The 14,447-nt window shown below is 33.3% G+C and overlaps 1 protein-coding gene across 1 annotated transcript; it reads right to left on the reverse strand.

The window, feature by feature from the left end:
• Positions 1 to 5,078: 5,078 nt before the first annotated feature.
• LOC124355242 (coiled-coil domain-containing protein 124-like) lies at positions 5,079 to 14,147 on the reverse strand. Its single transcript, XM_046806285.1, is given in 6 exon segments — positions 5,079 to 5,430; positions 7,691 to 7,797; positions 7,799 to 7,843; positions 9,114 to 9,248; positions 9,844 to 10,018; positions 13,905 to 14,147. Coding segments are annotated over 5 exon segments (636 nt in total). The 5' UTR covers positions 10,003 to 10,018; positions 13,905 to 14,147; the 3' UTR covers positions 5,079 to 5,240.
• Between the last annotated feature and the right edge of the window lie 300 nt (positions 14,148 to 14,447).

The following is a 14,447-nucleotide window of genomic DNA, read 5'->3' on the forward strand; positions in this document are numbered from 1 at the left end:
ATTCAATAGTTTAAACTCTAAAATATTGTGAACAATAAACATTTTAAACTTAATATTTCAATCCAATCTCTTCTTCAGGTAAATGACTAATGCATGACTACAACCTAGATTAAAGTACACAAAACATACTAGAGCATTGTCCTACGTAGTCTTTTGATCAGAACAATTGCTACCACAAATCCCAATTTGACAATAGAGGAGAAAAAGGCTTCGTCGATCCTTGGAAAAGACAACACTGTCAAAATCTTACCAGCCAATAAAGGCAACACTACTGTTGTACTTGATTCAGTAGCGTATAAAGAAAAATAACGGAAACTTTAGATACTGGCAAATATACAGTTTTTAAACAAAGACCCAACTGATTCATGTAAACAAAAAGTGGTGAATACCTTTAGCAAACACAAAGCACACTTTTTAAGATAAATAAGATCTAAATTAACTCCTCACCATCCCAAAACTCACCCCATATGTATGACCTTCCTAAAAACCTACCATACACTCTCCAGCCATCAGCTCTTGTGATTTACCTTACAGTGAATTGTAAAGTCTTTTTGGATATTTTAATGTTATTGGTAGGAAAAAACTGACACACTTATCAAAAATTCTAGGAAATTTTGTAGATAAGTCAAAATCCATAAGTTGACTGAAACTAATAAACTAGCAAATTGCAATGTTGAAAGTCTATTCACAAATGTACCATTTCCAGGAACTCTTAAAATCATTGAATTCATGTTTCAAAGAAGACAAAACATTAAGTGAAAAGACTAAACTTCCCGTGCCAATAATTATGGAACTTCCCCAGGAGGGTTCACTTTTGGCTGGTTTATAACTTCCAGTTGAACCCACAATAGGTACAGCAAAAACCGACTTAAATCAAGGCAGCCTTATGGATGTCCAGGAGTGGACATCCGCAAATGTCAGGATTCTGAGGCGCAAGGATAATTCGATAGGTATAGTCTACTGCGAGAGATGACTGTTGGAGTTAGTGGGGTTTGTTCCTTAAGAGTCAAAGGTTCTTGCCAGGCTAGACATAAGGGTGAGCCACCCCCCGCCTGCTTTGACTGGGAGGCTGGTTCAGAGCTGGCTTCTCCTTCTTCCAAGGAGACATGACTTGAGATTAGTGTCCTAAACTTTTCTTCATGAATCTTGACAGGAAGCCCCTACTCCCAACCTTAACCCATTCAAAATATCCTGTCACTCCGAAAGCAGCACAAAGATCCTTTTATAGGACAAAGTATATTTTTCTAAGCTTCTTGTCCCAAGAGAACCAACAAAAATTATAAAATAGAATTATGCACTCAATGTAATTATTTTTTTGAGTTAGAGGGGTAAAATTTTACCGGTCAAGATAAAGGCATGCAATGGGTTCTCCACTGTGCGATGTTATTTTCGGGGCAAGCGAAAATATTCGCAACTTGCCAGATAGCCAGTTGAGCTGGGTTAGAAATTTCCAGGGTTCGAGAATTTAATATAACTATTATTTATTGTTAGGAGTCGAATCAAAGGGCCCTGCGGAAGAAAACCGATACTTCCAAAATAATGTTGGCCCAACAACCATTTGAAATTACTCCCATCCATCATTTTTCCCCCATCTTGTTTCTGCCATGATAATTGCCATTTCCTATTGGCCTCTGTTCAATTCTATTTGGTTGGTCGACAAATGCAGACGTATTGTGACCTATATTCTGTACTTCAGTTTTAATAATTATTAGTGTTTAGTTTTTATTAAGTGCATGTTTTAGAGTTAAAGTGCATAGAATAGACACACAACATAGCTGTTACAGTTCCTGACTTATGCGTGTCACAAACCTCTGGTATGTTTTGTTTACTTTAACCTACGTTGTAGTCATGCATTAGTTTTGTCATTTACCTGAAGAAGTGATCAGATTGCAAATCTCGAAACATAGTGTTACTGACTGTATTGAATCACTGAACAACCGCAAATGTCCGGAAAATCCTGTTTCCTACACAATCCTTCCATTGTCAAAAACAAACCTCAAACAAAGAACTTAAACCCGTTTTAGCGTTTGGTCATTTGCGCACTGGCGATCTGCTGCCCCCACGAATATACGCAGCAGAGGTGCGGTGATGCAGTACATAAATACAGAACTGCAAGCAAGCAAAATATTATTGGCTGAGCTTTAGCGAACTAACTGCAAGAAAAATTTATGTAGTAAATTACAACAATTTGGTAGTTAGTTATTGTAACGATTTTTATTTCAATGAAAAAGTAAGACAAAACACGTTTTAGCAATTGTTTGTTGCATAATCCGATCAGCTATCTTCTGCGATAAAAGGCAGCAACTTGCAGCGCAGCGCAGTCCTAAATGTTTAAAACACTAACTACAAACAAAATAGTATTTACGAAAGCACATTAATTTGTCAATACAGTTTTTTTATGGTTTTAAAACAATGTACAATAAAATGTATTTTAACGATCGGTAATTTGTGTATCGATCAGCCAATGACCATTGACACAGCTGATCTCCGTAGATTCGGTTATTGAATCCCACCGATCGATTCTCGAATCCGAATCTTTGCCTATCTGTGTCAGTCTATCTATATTATATAAGGTAAGAAACTGACAAAACAATCAATATCTGCAAAGCCGGATGGTCATGGTTAGCAGAGGCAGCCTCATTCAGCCCCAGGTTTTTGTTATAAATCTCTTTAAGTTATAGTGTGGTTCGAATTTTTACTATGAGGTTTCTTCATTGATAATTCTAACACAAAAACGGGATGGCATTTAAAAGAACACAGAAAAAAAGAGAATCTTTCACTGGTTGACTAAAAAGTCCAATGGACACAAAATGTCACCTTTTTGTGTGTTTTTTAAAATTTATCTATGAAGAGAGGAGAAATATTTTTCCAATCTGGTAAAGATAAGCTTACTCTTTATCCTTTCAAAATTCTCATGTTAATTTTCTTGAATTTGGAAAACTTATCGCCATATATTTATTTCTGCTTTCTTAACATTGTTTTTTTACAACTGAAGGAAACAGATACCAACACTGGAAACATTGTGTTCTATCCTGATGGCAAATTCCCAAAACCCTGTTTTCCTTTCAAGTCCTAGTACATTTAAAAGTGTCCCATTTCATTGATTGTAGTAACTTTTTGAGAATTATTAACAGGAATTAAGAAAGTTCTGCTGCTTTATATTTTATCATAAAGTAAATTTATTGTTTAATTAATATTGCAAATAATTGCCTGAGTAATAGTATGATTCATGAGGGATGAATAATCTACTTGATTGGAGATAAAGCCAAAGTAAACTGTCAGTTAATATGATAACCAGCTATCAATTGTTAGAGAAGATCAAACTTATGTAGTCAAGTTAGCCTAGTTACGATTTTCAAATTCAGATTTTAACATTTAGTTTTCTTTATTTAGACTCTTCAAGTCAGAAATAAGCTTTTCAACATGTCCATCCTTTTTTTCGGTGTAATATTATGTTTGGAGTACAAGCCATATTCTCTTTTGTGCGATTTAGTTTTTATTGTAGAATTTTGTATTAAAATGATTCTCTTCTAATTCATTTTAATACTATATCATAATATACAGTAGATTATATTTTCATACTGTGTTATATTTTCATAAATTAGTTTTAGTTTTAGATTTTTATAGATATTGACGCTATTCATGTACACTTGATGTTTACATTTAATGTAGCTCAATGTATGTTTTGGAATAAAGAAAATTCTCTCTCTCTCTCATACATACAGGGTGTTACTGAAATACACCAACAAACTTCAGGAGGTTGTTCCTGAGTTCAAAAGAAACCAAAAAGTTCCCATAAATGTATGTCCTAAAATGCATTGTTTTCTGTCTGTCCCTCCGTTTGTGTTTTTTACATTAAATTTTTTTTCTAAACAACCATTCAATTAGAAAGTTAAAATTTTCAACATATGCTAATTTAGTAAAGATCGTAAATTTAAAAAATTTGAAATTTTTAGTCAACAAAATTCAAAACGGCGGCGTCTTGTTAAAATCTTTGATGATAAATTTCTTAAAATTCTTCCTGTATCTTCTTAAAATGTACTAGAATCAAAAATGTTTATACATTTTATTCTAAATCAAACGGTACCCTCATTTATTGAAATCGCTCAAGAGATAAAAAAGTTGTGGCATTTTTCTTAACCTAATAACATATCATATTTGCAAGTTTTTCCAAGTTCCAGAAAATTAAAGTATTTTTCTTGTTTCAAAAGTTGATGTAAGTATTTAGGCAGTATAAACATAAAAAGTTATTTTGGGTTAAAAACATTGAGCAAGATAATTATTACTAAATTTGAAAAACAATACTGTAACAAACAATCTGCTTGACCCAACTTTCATGGTTTAAACAGATGAATCTGCTTTCATGTTAAGACACAGCTGATTAGAAGAAAAATGAAGTCAGATAAATAAGTTATTTCCTTGTTTATTTTTGAAAAGTTATCATCTGTTACTTTCACTTATACAAATTAGTCAATAGTGCTCTTATTCTACTTAAGATAGTGTTGTTCTTTGTTGTTGTTCTAATCAGCTGTATCTTAACATGAAAGCAGATTCATCTGTTTAAACCATGAAAGTCACCATGCAAATAGCAATATAATCAACCATTTACTAAACATATGATTTTCAGTTTTAATTGCCTTATCACGTTTTAATTTGTAACTGTAATACACCTCTACAATATACAAACATGTTTTTAGATACTACAGAACATTTACTGGCCTATGGTTATCTAATATTTTTATTTTCTCAAAGTGTGATACATTTTCAAAGTACAGTCCCTCCATTTTTTTTTTTTCAACGACTTTATAAACAAACTGAGTAAGAAAGTAAAAATGTTCATATAATCTACTTCAGTATGTAAAATCTGTTTTTGGAAACGGATGAAAAAAATATGTGAGGTGTATGACTTCTAATTTTAGTTAACTAATTATTTTGATTATATGCATATTTTATACTTTTTGATTTAGGTCAAACACAGGAAGTAAATTTTTTGACCAAAACGAAGCGAACTATTATAGCTAAGGTTTTATTAAAAAATATTCAACTGGTGATAAATAACTTATATAAATAACTACCAATTACATGGTAATAATCACAGGTTTTATGACATTTATTGCAGAAATAACTCTTACAATATAAATGATTTATAACACAATATGATCCTCAAGAAACAAAAAAAGGTGTATATTTAAAATAAGTCCAAAAATAATTACAAGTCCGACGATTCAGTGCTTTCATGCTCATGCCTGCCTCTGATTGAGAGGGTTCTCAGGTGACTTCATCCATTCTTTCCGGAGAATCTGCTTGAGTTGCGAGAGTCGCAGCGTAGGATTCTCTTCCTTGATACGAGGCATTGCCACTTCTTCAAACGCAGCGTACGCAGCCTTTAGCCTCTTCTCGGGATGTTTGTCCACTTCCGCATCTTTGGAACTAAGAATAAATACCATTAAGTAGATTTTGCACAAAAGGTTGGATCCATACAAAAAAAGTTTCTTACAATATATACTCCAGTTTACTTGTCAACATTTTGGGAGTCAATACTCAAAATCAACTTCAACAGCTCAAAAAATATATTACTTCATGGTTTTGGACTTACCTGTCTCAACTTTGTGTATACCTTAACTCTTTCAGTGCCAGACATTTTACAGGTTATTTTGCAAAAGTGCCAAGGTAGGCTATATGCCCTGTGCTGTATGAAGTTTGCCCAGGCCAAACTTTAGTATTTTTACAGCCACCCACATTATATGTTATCAATTTGTTAATTTTGGATTAAAACACTTGAGTTTAAAATTTTTTTCAAAAGATATACTTTAAAATAATTATGAACCTATTTTATTGTGCATGCATTAAAAAATTATATAATTATTAGTAATAAATACTAACTTACGTTGAATTATTTTCTTTTTTTTTTTAATATTGCTCCTATAAATGCATAGTTAAAAAGTTCGTCACACAGTAGATGGCGTTAAAGTTCTCATCCACAGGTACAATAGTGCATAACCTCAAAAATCCACTGAACTATCTTGACAGATAAACTTTTTATACTTGTTTATATAAAAAAAGTTGAGTTACAAATTGTTGACGCTATTTTGCAGTGTTCTACTGTCTGACAATAAAGAATTTCTGATTTCTGAATATTTCATGATTTTGTTATAACTCATAAACAAATACAAATATTTACATAAAAAAGCTCTTTTAATACAAAAATAAAACATTTAGGCCTATCAAAAACAAGAATATGAAAACACAATTTTTCACATTCACATTGAAAACATGGATTTTTTGTTCTTATACAAATTTAGTAAAGTTTTACTGCATTTGACATTTCAGTACTTTGGTATTATTCGGAAGCCACCCACTACGTTTAGATGAGTTTTCTTACCAGGGTCCTAAAAATAGTAAATTTTTACAAACTGCAGACTTTATTTGAAGTACTGGGAAATTTACATGACATTATGATGATCGGTTCTTATTTTCTACCTCCCAAAAGAAAGTGATATCAGCAAGGAGGAGGCCATTCTGTCCCTATCTACTATTTGTATTAGGTAGGTACAAGTGGGTAAAAACCTACGAACATACTAGAAATATAAATAGTTAAATTGCGCTCACATCCAACATGATCTGACATAGAAAAAGTTTGACCATCTAGGACATGATCTGAGGTCAGGGAAGTACCTATCAGGTATTACCCGGAGGCCACTATTTTTGGAGGAATTTTCTTTATAGGGGACCGAAATAAATTACAGTACTAAAAAGAACAGATTTTATTTAACCTATTTTATAATTTACACGTTATTACGACAAATGGTTATCGTACTCCCATCGATGTTGGAGAGAATTGAGTTGAATGCATTGCCACCAATCGCCGCTACTACCGATCGCCACATGTATTCTGCCATTAAAAGATTTTCCTCTTCAGTTTGAGGTAAATCCCAGAGGTGAAAATAATCATTCGTGATGAAATTATAAATTAATCAAGCGCACGACAATCAATGAAAATAAAAACTAAAAGAACAATAATTAATAACAGGTGATTTGTGCATCTAGGACTATTAAGGGTTGCTCGTCTAGGCCTATTTGGAGGCAGTTTGGCAACAGGATTTATGACTCATGGGGTATTTATCGATTCATTATGAAACAAGGAAAGTACTAGTAACAACATATAATGAAGTTTATTTTGGTCCCCGATAAGGAAATCTCCTCCAAAAATAGATAATACCAAAGTACCACAGTGAAGAGCCGACACCTAATGTCACTTATATGTTGTCTTTGTTTGGTCAATATTTAGTTCAAGAACATTACATAAAGTGATTTTTAAAATATTATTTTATAGTGAATACAAAAACAACAATATTGAAAACATTTAACTTTATTTTAATCTTCGGGTATTACTTTTATAGAACGTCCCTAAAAACGAACGTTGGCACTGAAAGGGTTAAGTGAACCTTTGAAGAAGTATTCAGAAAAATACTTGTTAAAATGTATCAAAACATTCCACTTCTTCATATCCAATATTGTAAACTACTTATGTACTGGTCAGATTGTACAAGACCAAACCTTGTCATCAGAATTCTGCACATCGAAATTGACTGGGAATGGTACATGAGCATAGATCATCAATTTTATCATCTTAAATGTCTCAAAAACGTAAACAGAGAACAACTGAACAGCAGCACCATGTGCTACCCACCTGAGAATGCTGATGGCCTCATCGACAGTCCTGGCTTCATCACCCTCTATCTGCAGCCTATTGATGTTCTCTTCTAGAGGCTGCTCTATGTGCGTCTCCGGAGCCTTCTTGACAGTTTCCTGTTGCAGCCTGGTTCCTGCGCTCTGTCTCCGCCTGGCACAAAATCAACTGAATACCTCATGTGATTCTATCAAAGGTTTGCTTTTAGATTATAATACAACACAGCACATTCAATTTCATTGGGTATGAGTAACAAAAATGAACATTTTACATGAAATTCTTCCTGTACCATTGAAATCATATGGTTGCCTGCTGAATAAAAAGTAAGATATCAATAATGATACTGCACTCTGTGTTTATTAAAACTATTTAACCTCTATCAATTAAGTATCATATTTTCACTTGGAAGACATTCAGTCAACAGATGCTAAACCAAATGCTCTCTACAGAGAGGCCAAAATATTTAAAAAATTATATTGTAAAATGTGTAAAGCTATGCTTCGACATGGTGTGAACTGGAAACTTAAATTTTAGTTAAGAGACTGCCTATCTTTAGAAATGAAGATTATTAAATACTTTTTATGTATGTTTTATAAGCAGTAAAGGTTCTCTAGATTCAATCATAACAACTGCATAGCCTTTGATTAAATACAAGATTTCTTGGAATTACTCTATTTTTTGGACATTATAGACATTATTCTGGAAGAGAGAAAAGCATAGTTAAATCCTCATATAAGCACAAAATTTTAGAGCAACACAGGTCTGGACACCAATTACGTAACAGATCATATTTTAACGAACCAATGCCCTATAACGATTCCTGAGTAAATTATCAAAATACTTTTTATACAAGGGCTAATAAAGCTCTTCTAGATGTCCACCTATAGTATGAGAAATCCAACATTTTGTGTCTTACAAAGCATACTCTCGGTGAGATGCACTATGAGGGTACATACAATCTTCGTACAATTAACAATATTACAATTCCAAAACATAAAGCCACTATCTATGAGAGACATATAGTGTACAATGTTTCTAGGCCCATCTACTATCCACTGAATTCACGGAAAATTTAAGGTAGTTTGCATTAGTTTTAGAGGTAGATAAAAGTTGTTGCAGAGTTACCATTATAGCGTTGAGGAACTTTTATATCAACAACGTTAGGTTTGTGGCCATCTGTATAAAAAGGTTTTCATTTCTTTACTAATTTTAAGTAGGCTCTCAAAACTAATATAAATGTTTAATCGATAAGATATATGACACTATTATGTAGTTTTGTGGCATCTTTTTTTCAATCCTTTCAAATGGCCCACTCAAAAAAGAACTAAGCATTTGCTCTGCACGTTACAAAAGCTAACAGAACAATCTATAATACAATAGAGCAGAAGACAAAGTTAACTATTGTAACTTTTATCTTACATACCACAATTTGAGCTCGGGTAATCTTGGATATCGGTTGTTTTCCTGCTGTTTTGATCGAACTCACTTCCTCCTCCATCAGAGCTTTGGTTTCCGCTTTCTTTTTGAGCAGTTCCATTTTCTTTCGCTCTTGTTCTTCCTGAAAATTACAGGGCAGTAAGGCTATTATTCATACTCACCAAAAAACCTTTGCTACGAATTAGAACATCTGTAGCCAAACAAACCTTACAGCTATACTTAAACCAAATCAACTACATCAGCTTACACTATTATACTTACATTAAAACCCCAGATAACCGAACTCGGGTCAACCGAAATGTGGAACATTAACTCAGTTCTATGAATGTTAATGTGTATATTAATAGTTAATATTCAACAGCAGAATGCGCCAACCCACCACCTCTAGGCAGAAGAGTAGGTGCTTGTGTGGCGCATCACTGTAGCGCCCACCATTGCGCTGCACCTCACCCAGCCAGCTCTTGCCGCTGCTATTACTCACCTTCCTCCATTTCAAAAGTGTAACTTAAAGATATCGTTTGTACATAAGTCTTTGCACCTACGCACCCATACTAATAGGTTATTTTTAGACGTAAGTGGGCTAACCAAAAAATTGTTTATCCGAAATGGCTGCCTTCCCTTTAGTTCGGTTAATCAGGGTTTTACTGTACTAATATTTTGCTTCTTACAAGAACTTATTGTCTATTTAAGGATTTTCTAATTTTTAAAAAAATTACCTTTCTTGCTTGCTTTTTAGCCAAGTTCTTATCATCGTCCTTCCAATATTCATCTTCAATTTGTTTCTGCTTCCTGATAGCTTGTTCCTCCTGGGCGGCTGCTTTCCGTGCTTTAGCTGCGACAGCTTTGCTGTTCTCGCCTACAAACTTCTTTGGCATCCCAACCCACAGAGCACTGCTGAAAAAGAATGCTTTAGGTTAATGAGTGACCTAGGCCTACAAATCAAGATTTCCATATTATTTTTAAGAGAATTGGGTATTTTGGTATTATCCGGAGGCCTATTTGTTCTTATTTATTGGCCAGTGATTGCAGACCTATTGTGACCTGTATTCTGTAGTTCAGTTTTAATAATTAGTGTTTAGTTTTAGTAAGTGCATGTAATAGACGCTGTAGTGGTACCAAACTTATGCGTGTCACAACGCTCTGGTATGTTTTGTTTACTTTAACCTAGGTTTTAGTCATGCATTAATTTAGTCATTTACCTGAAGAAGAGACCAGATTGCAGATCTCAAAACGTAGGTTACTGACTGTATTGTATGACTTAACAATGGCAAATGTTTGGAAAAATCATGCTTCCTAAACAATCCTTCTACTGTTCTATTCCAACAAACTTCAAACATTATTGATTAAGTTATTTCTGTTAAGTACCACCTTTGTCAATATTTCTGTTAAGTACCACCTTTATCTCTTAAATACTTCTTGTGTCTTGTTCATATTAATTTGTATTTTGATTAAGTTATTTCTGTCAAATACCACTTTTATCCATCACTGTCAACCAGATATCTCAGTTTGCACTTGAGTTAGGCCTGTTTGTCTCTTTCATTTTGCATTTTCTTCTGTTTGAAGAATAAGAAACTATCTAGGTTATGTATATTTATAAAATGAAAGAAACAAAACGGTGTAAAATGTACTTTTTACTCTTTTGAAGGATACATGACTGACACCTTGTGATAAATAACACATGTACATCGCCATTGTATTTGCTGCCAATGGCTATTACTCAAATACCATGCATATGATTTTACTTTATTGAATTAATTTGGAATAATAATGTTGAACCGAATGGCGTTATAGACTTTCAAGATTGTATTAAACAATATTGTTATTCTGTAAAATAAAAACAGCTGGCAACTACTAATTATTAATTTCTATAGGTCAAATTAATATTCGATAATTTAGATATTTATGATCGATAGTTGATTTGATTGTCCTGTGGCCACTTATTATACTGCAGCCCTACCCCTAAAAAGAGGTTAAAGTTGAAATTTGTATATCAATAATATACAACTTTCATTCCTTTCACAAAAGCATTGTTTTCAATCTATAAATATTATTGTATATATTAGTACTGTAATCTACATTTCCTTACAAAAACCCAAGTATAAAAATTAATATAAGTGACTATTCTATTACTGGTAGATTAATAAAAAATTGCTTGCAAAGTGCTAAAAACAGCATGACCATTTTTAACTTCAAACATGTTACCAGATATAGATGTTTTTAGGTCCTTCATCGCTTTTATTTAATTAGTATTGATATCCTAGTAGAGTATTTTTAACTCGAAAAATCGGCTGCAGTATAATAAGCGGCCACTACCACAATCAAATCAACTATCGATTAGAAATATTGGAACTATCAAATGTAAAAACATTTCACCTATAAATGTTCATAATTGATAATTAGTTTATTTTACAGAATAGTAATATTGTTTAATACCAAAAGCCTCTAACACAATTCAGATAAGACGTTGTTCCAAAATAATTCAAACCAAGTTAAATCATGTATATATTATTTGGGTAATGGCCGCTAAGGATGGAAAATACTATTGTCAATAACATATTACCAAAATAATACCCAATACCAAAATATTGTGTTGAAAAAGTTGTCCTATCTGAGACATGATCTGAAGTTGGGAAAGTACCGATCGGAAATGCCCCTGACCATCAGTGTGGGCTTCGGTGGTACCTTTTCACCCCGAACTTCTAATGAAGACAGAAAAGCATCTCTTGAGATAGAAAATAGTACCCGAATTCAAGCACAGATGACAAGAACGCTTGTTAGGTTATCTTTAACTTTGATACTACTATTAACGTATTTATGAAAACCTAATCCAAATCTACTTATATTGCATAATAACAATCCATAGCGTAATATTTCCACTTCTAACCTCATTACTTGCATAAGTAGGTGGTACCAGTAAGATTAAACGCCGGGGCGGCAAATCACGAATTTGACGTTACCAACGTATTCTGCTCACCCTCCTGAACAAAAAATATATATAGTACTAGGGGGTGCAAATGACAAATAACATGATTTTAGGGGGTATATTGATAAGTGGTAAAGTTTCTAATGTTTTAATGTTCAGTTTGTGTGCTGTGTCTGGATAATCTGTTTACTTGAATATTATCTGCGGCCGGGACTGATAGCAGCCTGATAGCAGCCTGATAGCATACCTGTTATCTGAGTTGTCCGGGGCATAGGTCAGTTCTACACAAGATATCGTGTTCAGTAGGTCGGATTGAGTGAGTGAGTTTACAATGATGAATCAACCATCCACTAGTTCAACCAACCCTAGTGAATTGTGTGTGTCGGAGTGTTTCGTAGGGCACGTAAAGAGCTTACGTTTTAACCGAAACGAAATTATCTCTTTTTTAATAGAACAGGGCATTTTTAAAAAATGAGTGTATTTGTTCGTCGTGCGGTCGAGTGGTGTTTTTAAACCGGGAGACTGTGTCGTTTCGTTGTAAATAGACCACTTTTTTGTTGCTGCTGTTTTAGCTATATCCGCCAACACACTAATGGTAAGTGTTCTCTGTTAATATCCATCTATATATTTGAGTTTTTCATGATTTATTTAGTTTTTAAACTTTACATAATTGCCTTTGCATTACATTTCAATTTATATTTTTGATCAGCCCCTCTAGAATTTTATATTTTACTGATAGGTACTATCTCGAGGGATGTTTTTCTTTTATTGACATCAGCGCGGGGCAGCACCGAAGGTGCTGCCGAAGCCCGCGCTGATGGCCGGAGGCACTCGTAATTAATTTTTTTCTCGAAATTAAGAAAAACATTATTAATTTTGATCAAAATTCTGCTCATTTCTGTAATTTCTCATTTACGTTTGCAAAGATGGCGGCGCAACCGATGACGTCATCACGAGGTTCAATCATTGGCCACAAAAGGTCACGTGACGCTAGACGTGGATGTAGAACATGGAGATATTACTGGAAAGTTATTTAATTTTTTATTTTCTAGAACTTCGTTATTTCTCATTTCCACCCCATCAAACCTTATACTTTTTTTTATATAGGACGATTCCAATAAGTTAAGAACGCAAAACTCGTATTTTTCCGCCCCGGCGGTTAATATGATAATTACCAAGTAGGTTACTGAGTAACCTAACACTAGCCTATAGATGTTATGAGAATGCCAAATCATTCAGTCCAGCTGTTACTGAAATAACACGTTACTAGTAGTTACCTCATGGTAATAGGTTACCACTGAGTAACCCTATTATTGACACTAATGCTTTATAAACTGCCCATCTCTAATGGCCACAAGTATAATAGTGATGTACATGTGTTATTTATGTCACAAGGTATCGAACATGTTTGTTCTTTAAAATAGTAAAAAAGTAGTTAAATGTTACAGCGTTTTTTTTTTGTTACATTTTATAAATACACATAGCCAAGATATCTTTTATCATAATTATTAAATTATTATTTTTTAGAAATAAATACAGCCTTACTATACTGTAATTTTAAATATAGGCTACATAACATAATTTGGTCTCAGTACTATAGTTATATTGAGGCTTCAATTACTCATGAATATCGATGGTTAGATTGTCATGGTGGCCGCTTATTATACTGCAACTGATAAATAATCAAAAAGTTCAGTGGATAAATCATTTCTAACTATTCTGAATGTTTAATTGTTAATTCCTTGGGCTATGCAAATATTAGATATTGATCACGATTGAGCTTAAACTTAATGTAAGCTTACACTATATGGCTATACAATAGAAAAATATAATAAAATTAACCAACACACTTACCTAAAATCTGAATAGGCTAGAGAGGTCAATACAGTACAGGCTACTCTTTCGAAAATTATAAGTACCCTATAGTCTTATGATATAAATATGATAACGACAAAGATTAACGATGTGACGTTACAACATTAAATAGACTTTATAAAACCTACGTCAACTCTCCATTTACCCAGATTGTAGCAACAAGAAATTAGATAGGTTAGAACTTAGAATACTACTAGAAACTAAACAATCACGAACAGCTGCGCAAAACACTTAACATCTATAGTAAGTTTTTTTCTGTTTATTTATTAGAGGCTCGGGTTTTCCCATGCAGCCTCGTAGTTCACTGTTTTGTTAAATTTTTGTCATACTCTTGAGATTAATTGTTTAGTTTAACTGGTTTTAATGGTTAGTGGTATGAACATATATGTTTTATAGCATCTACTCTGTAAGTATATGTTAATAAATAGTGGGATCGTTACAGGATTCTATTGTTGAAATTTAGGAATTATAGGAATCTTCTCGCAAGGGGTCCTTCAGGCATTCCTAATCCGAAATATTGAC

Source organism: Homalodisca vitripennis, chromosome 2, assembly GCF_021130785.1.
Source record: "Homalodisca vitripennis isolate AUS2020 chromosome 2, UT_GWSS_2.1, whole genome shotgun sequence".
NCBI lineage: Eukaryota > Metazoa > Arthropoda > Insecta > Hemiptera > Cicadellidae > Homalodisca > Homalodisca vitripennis.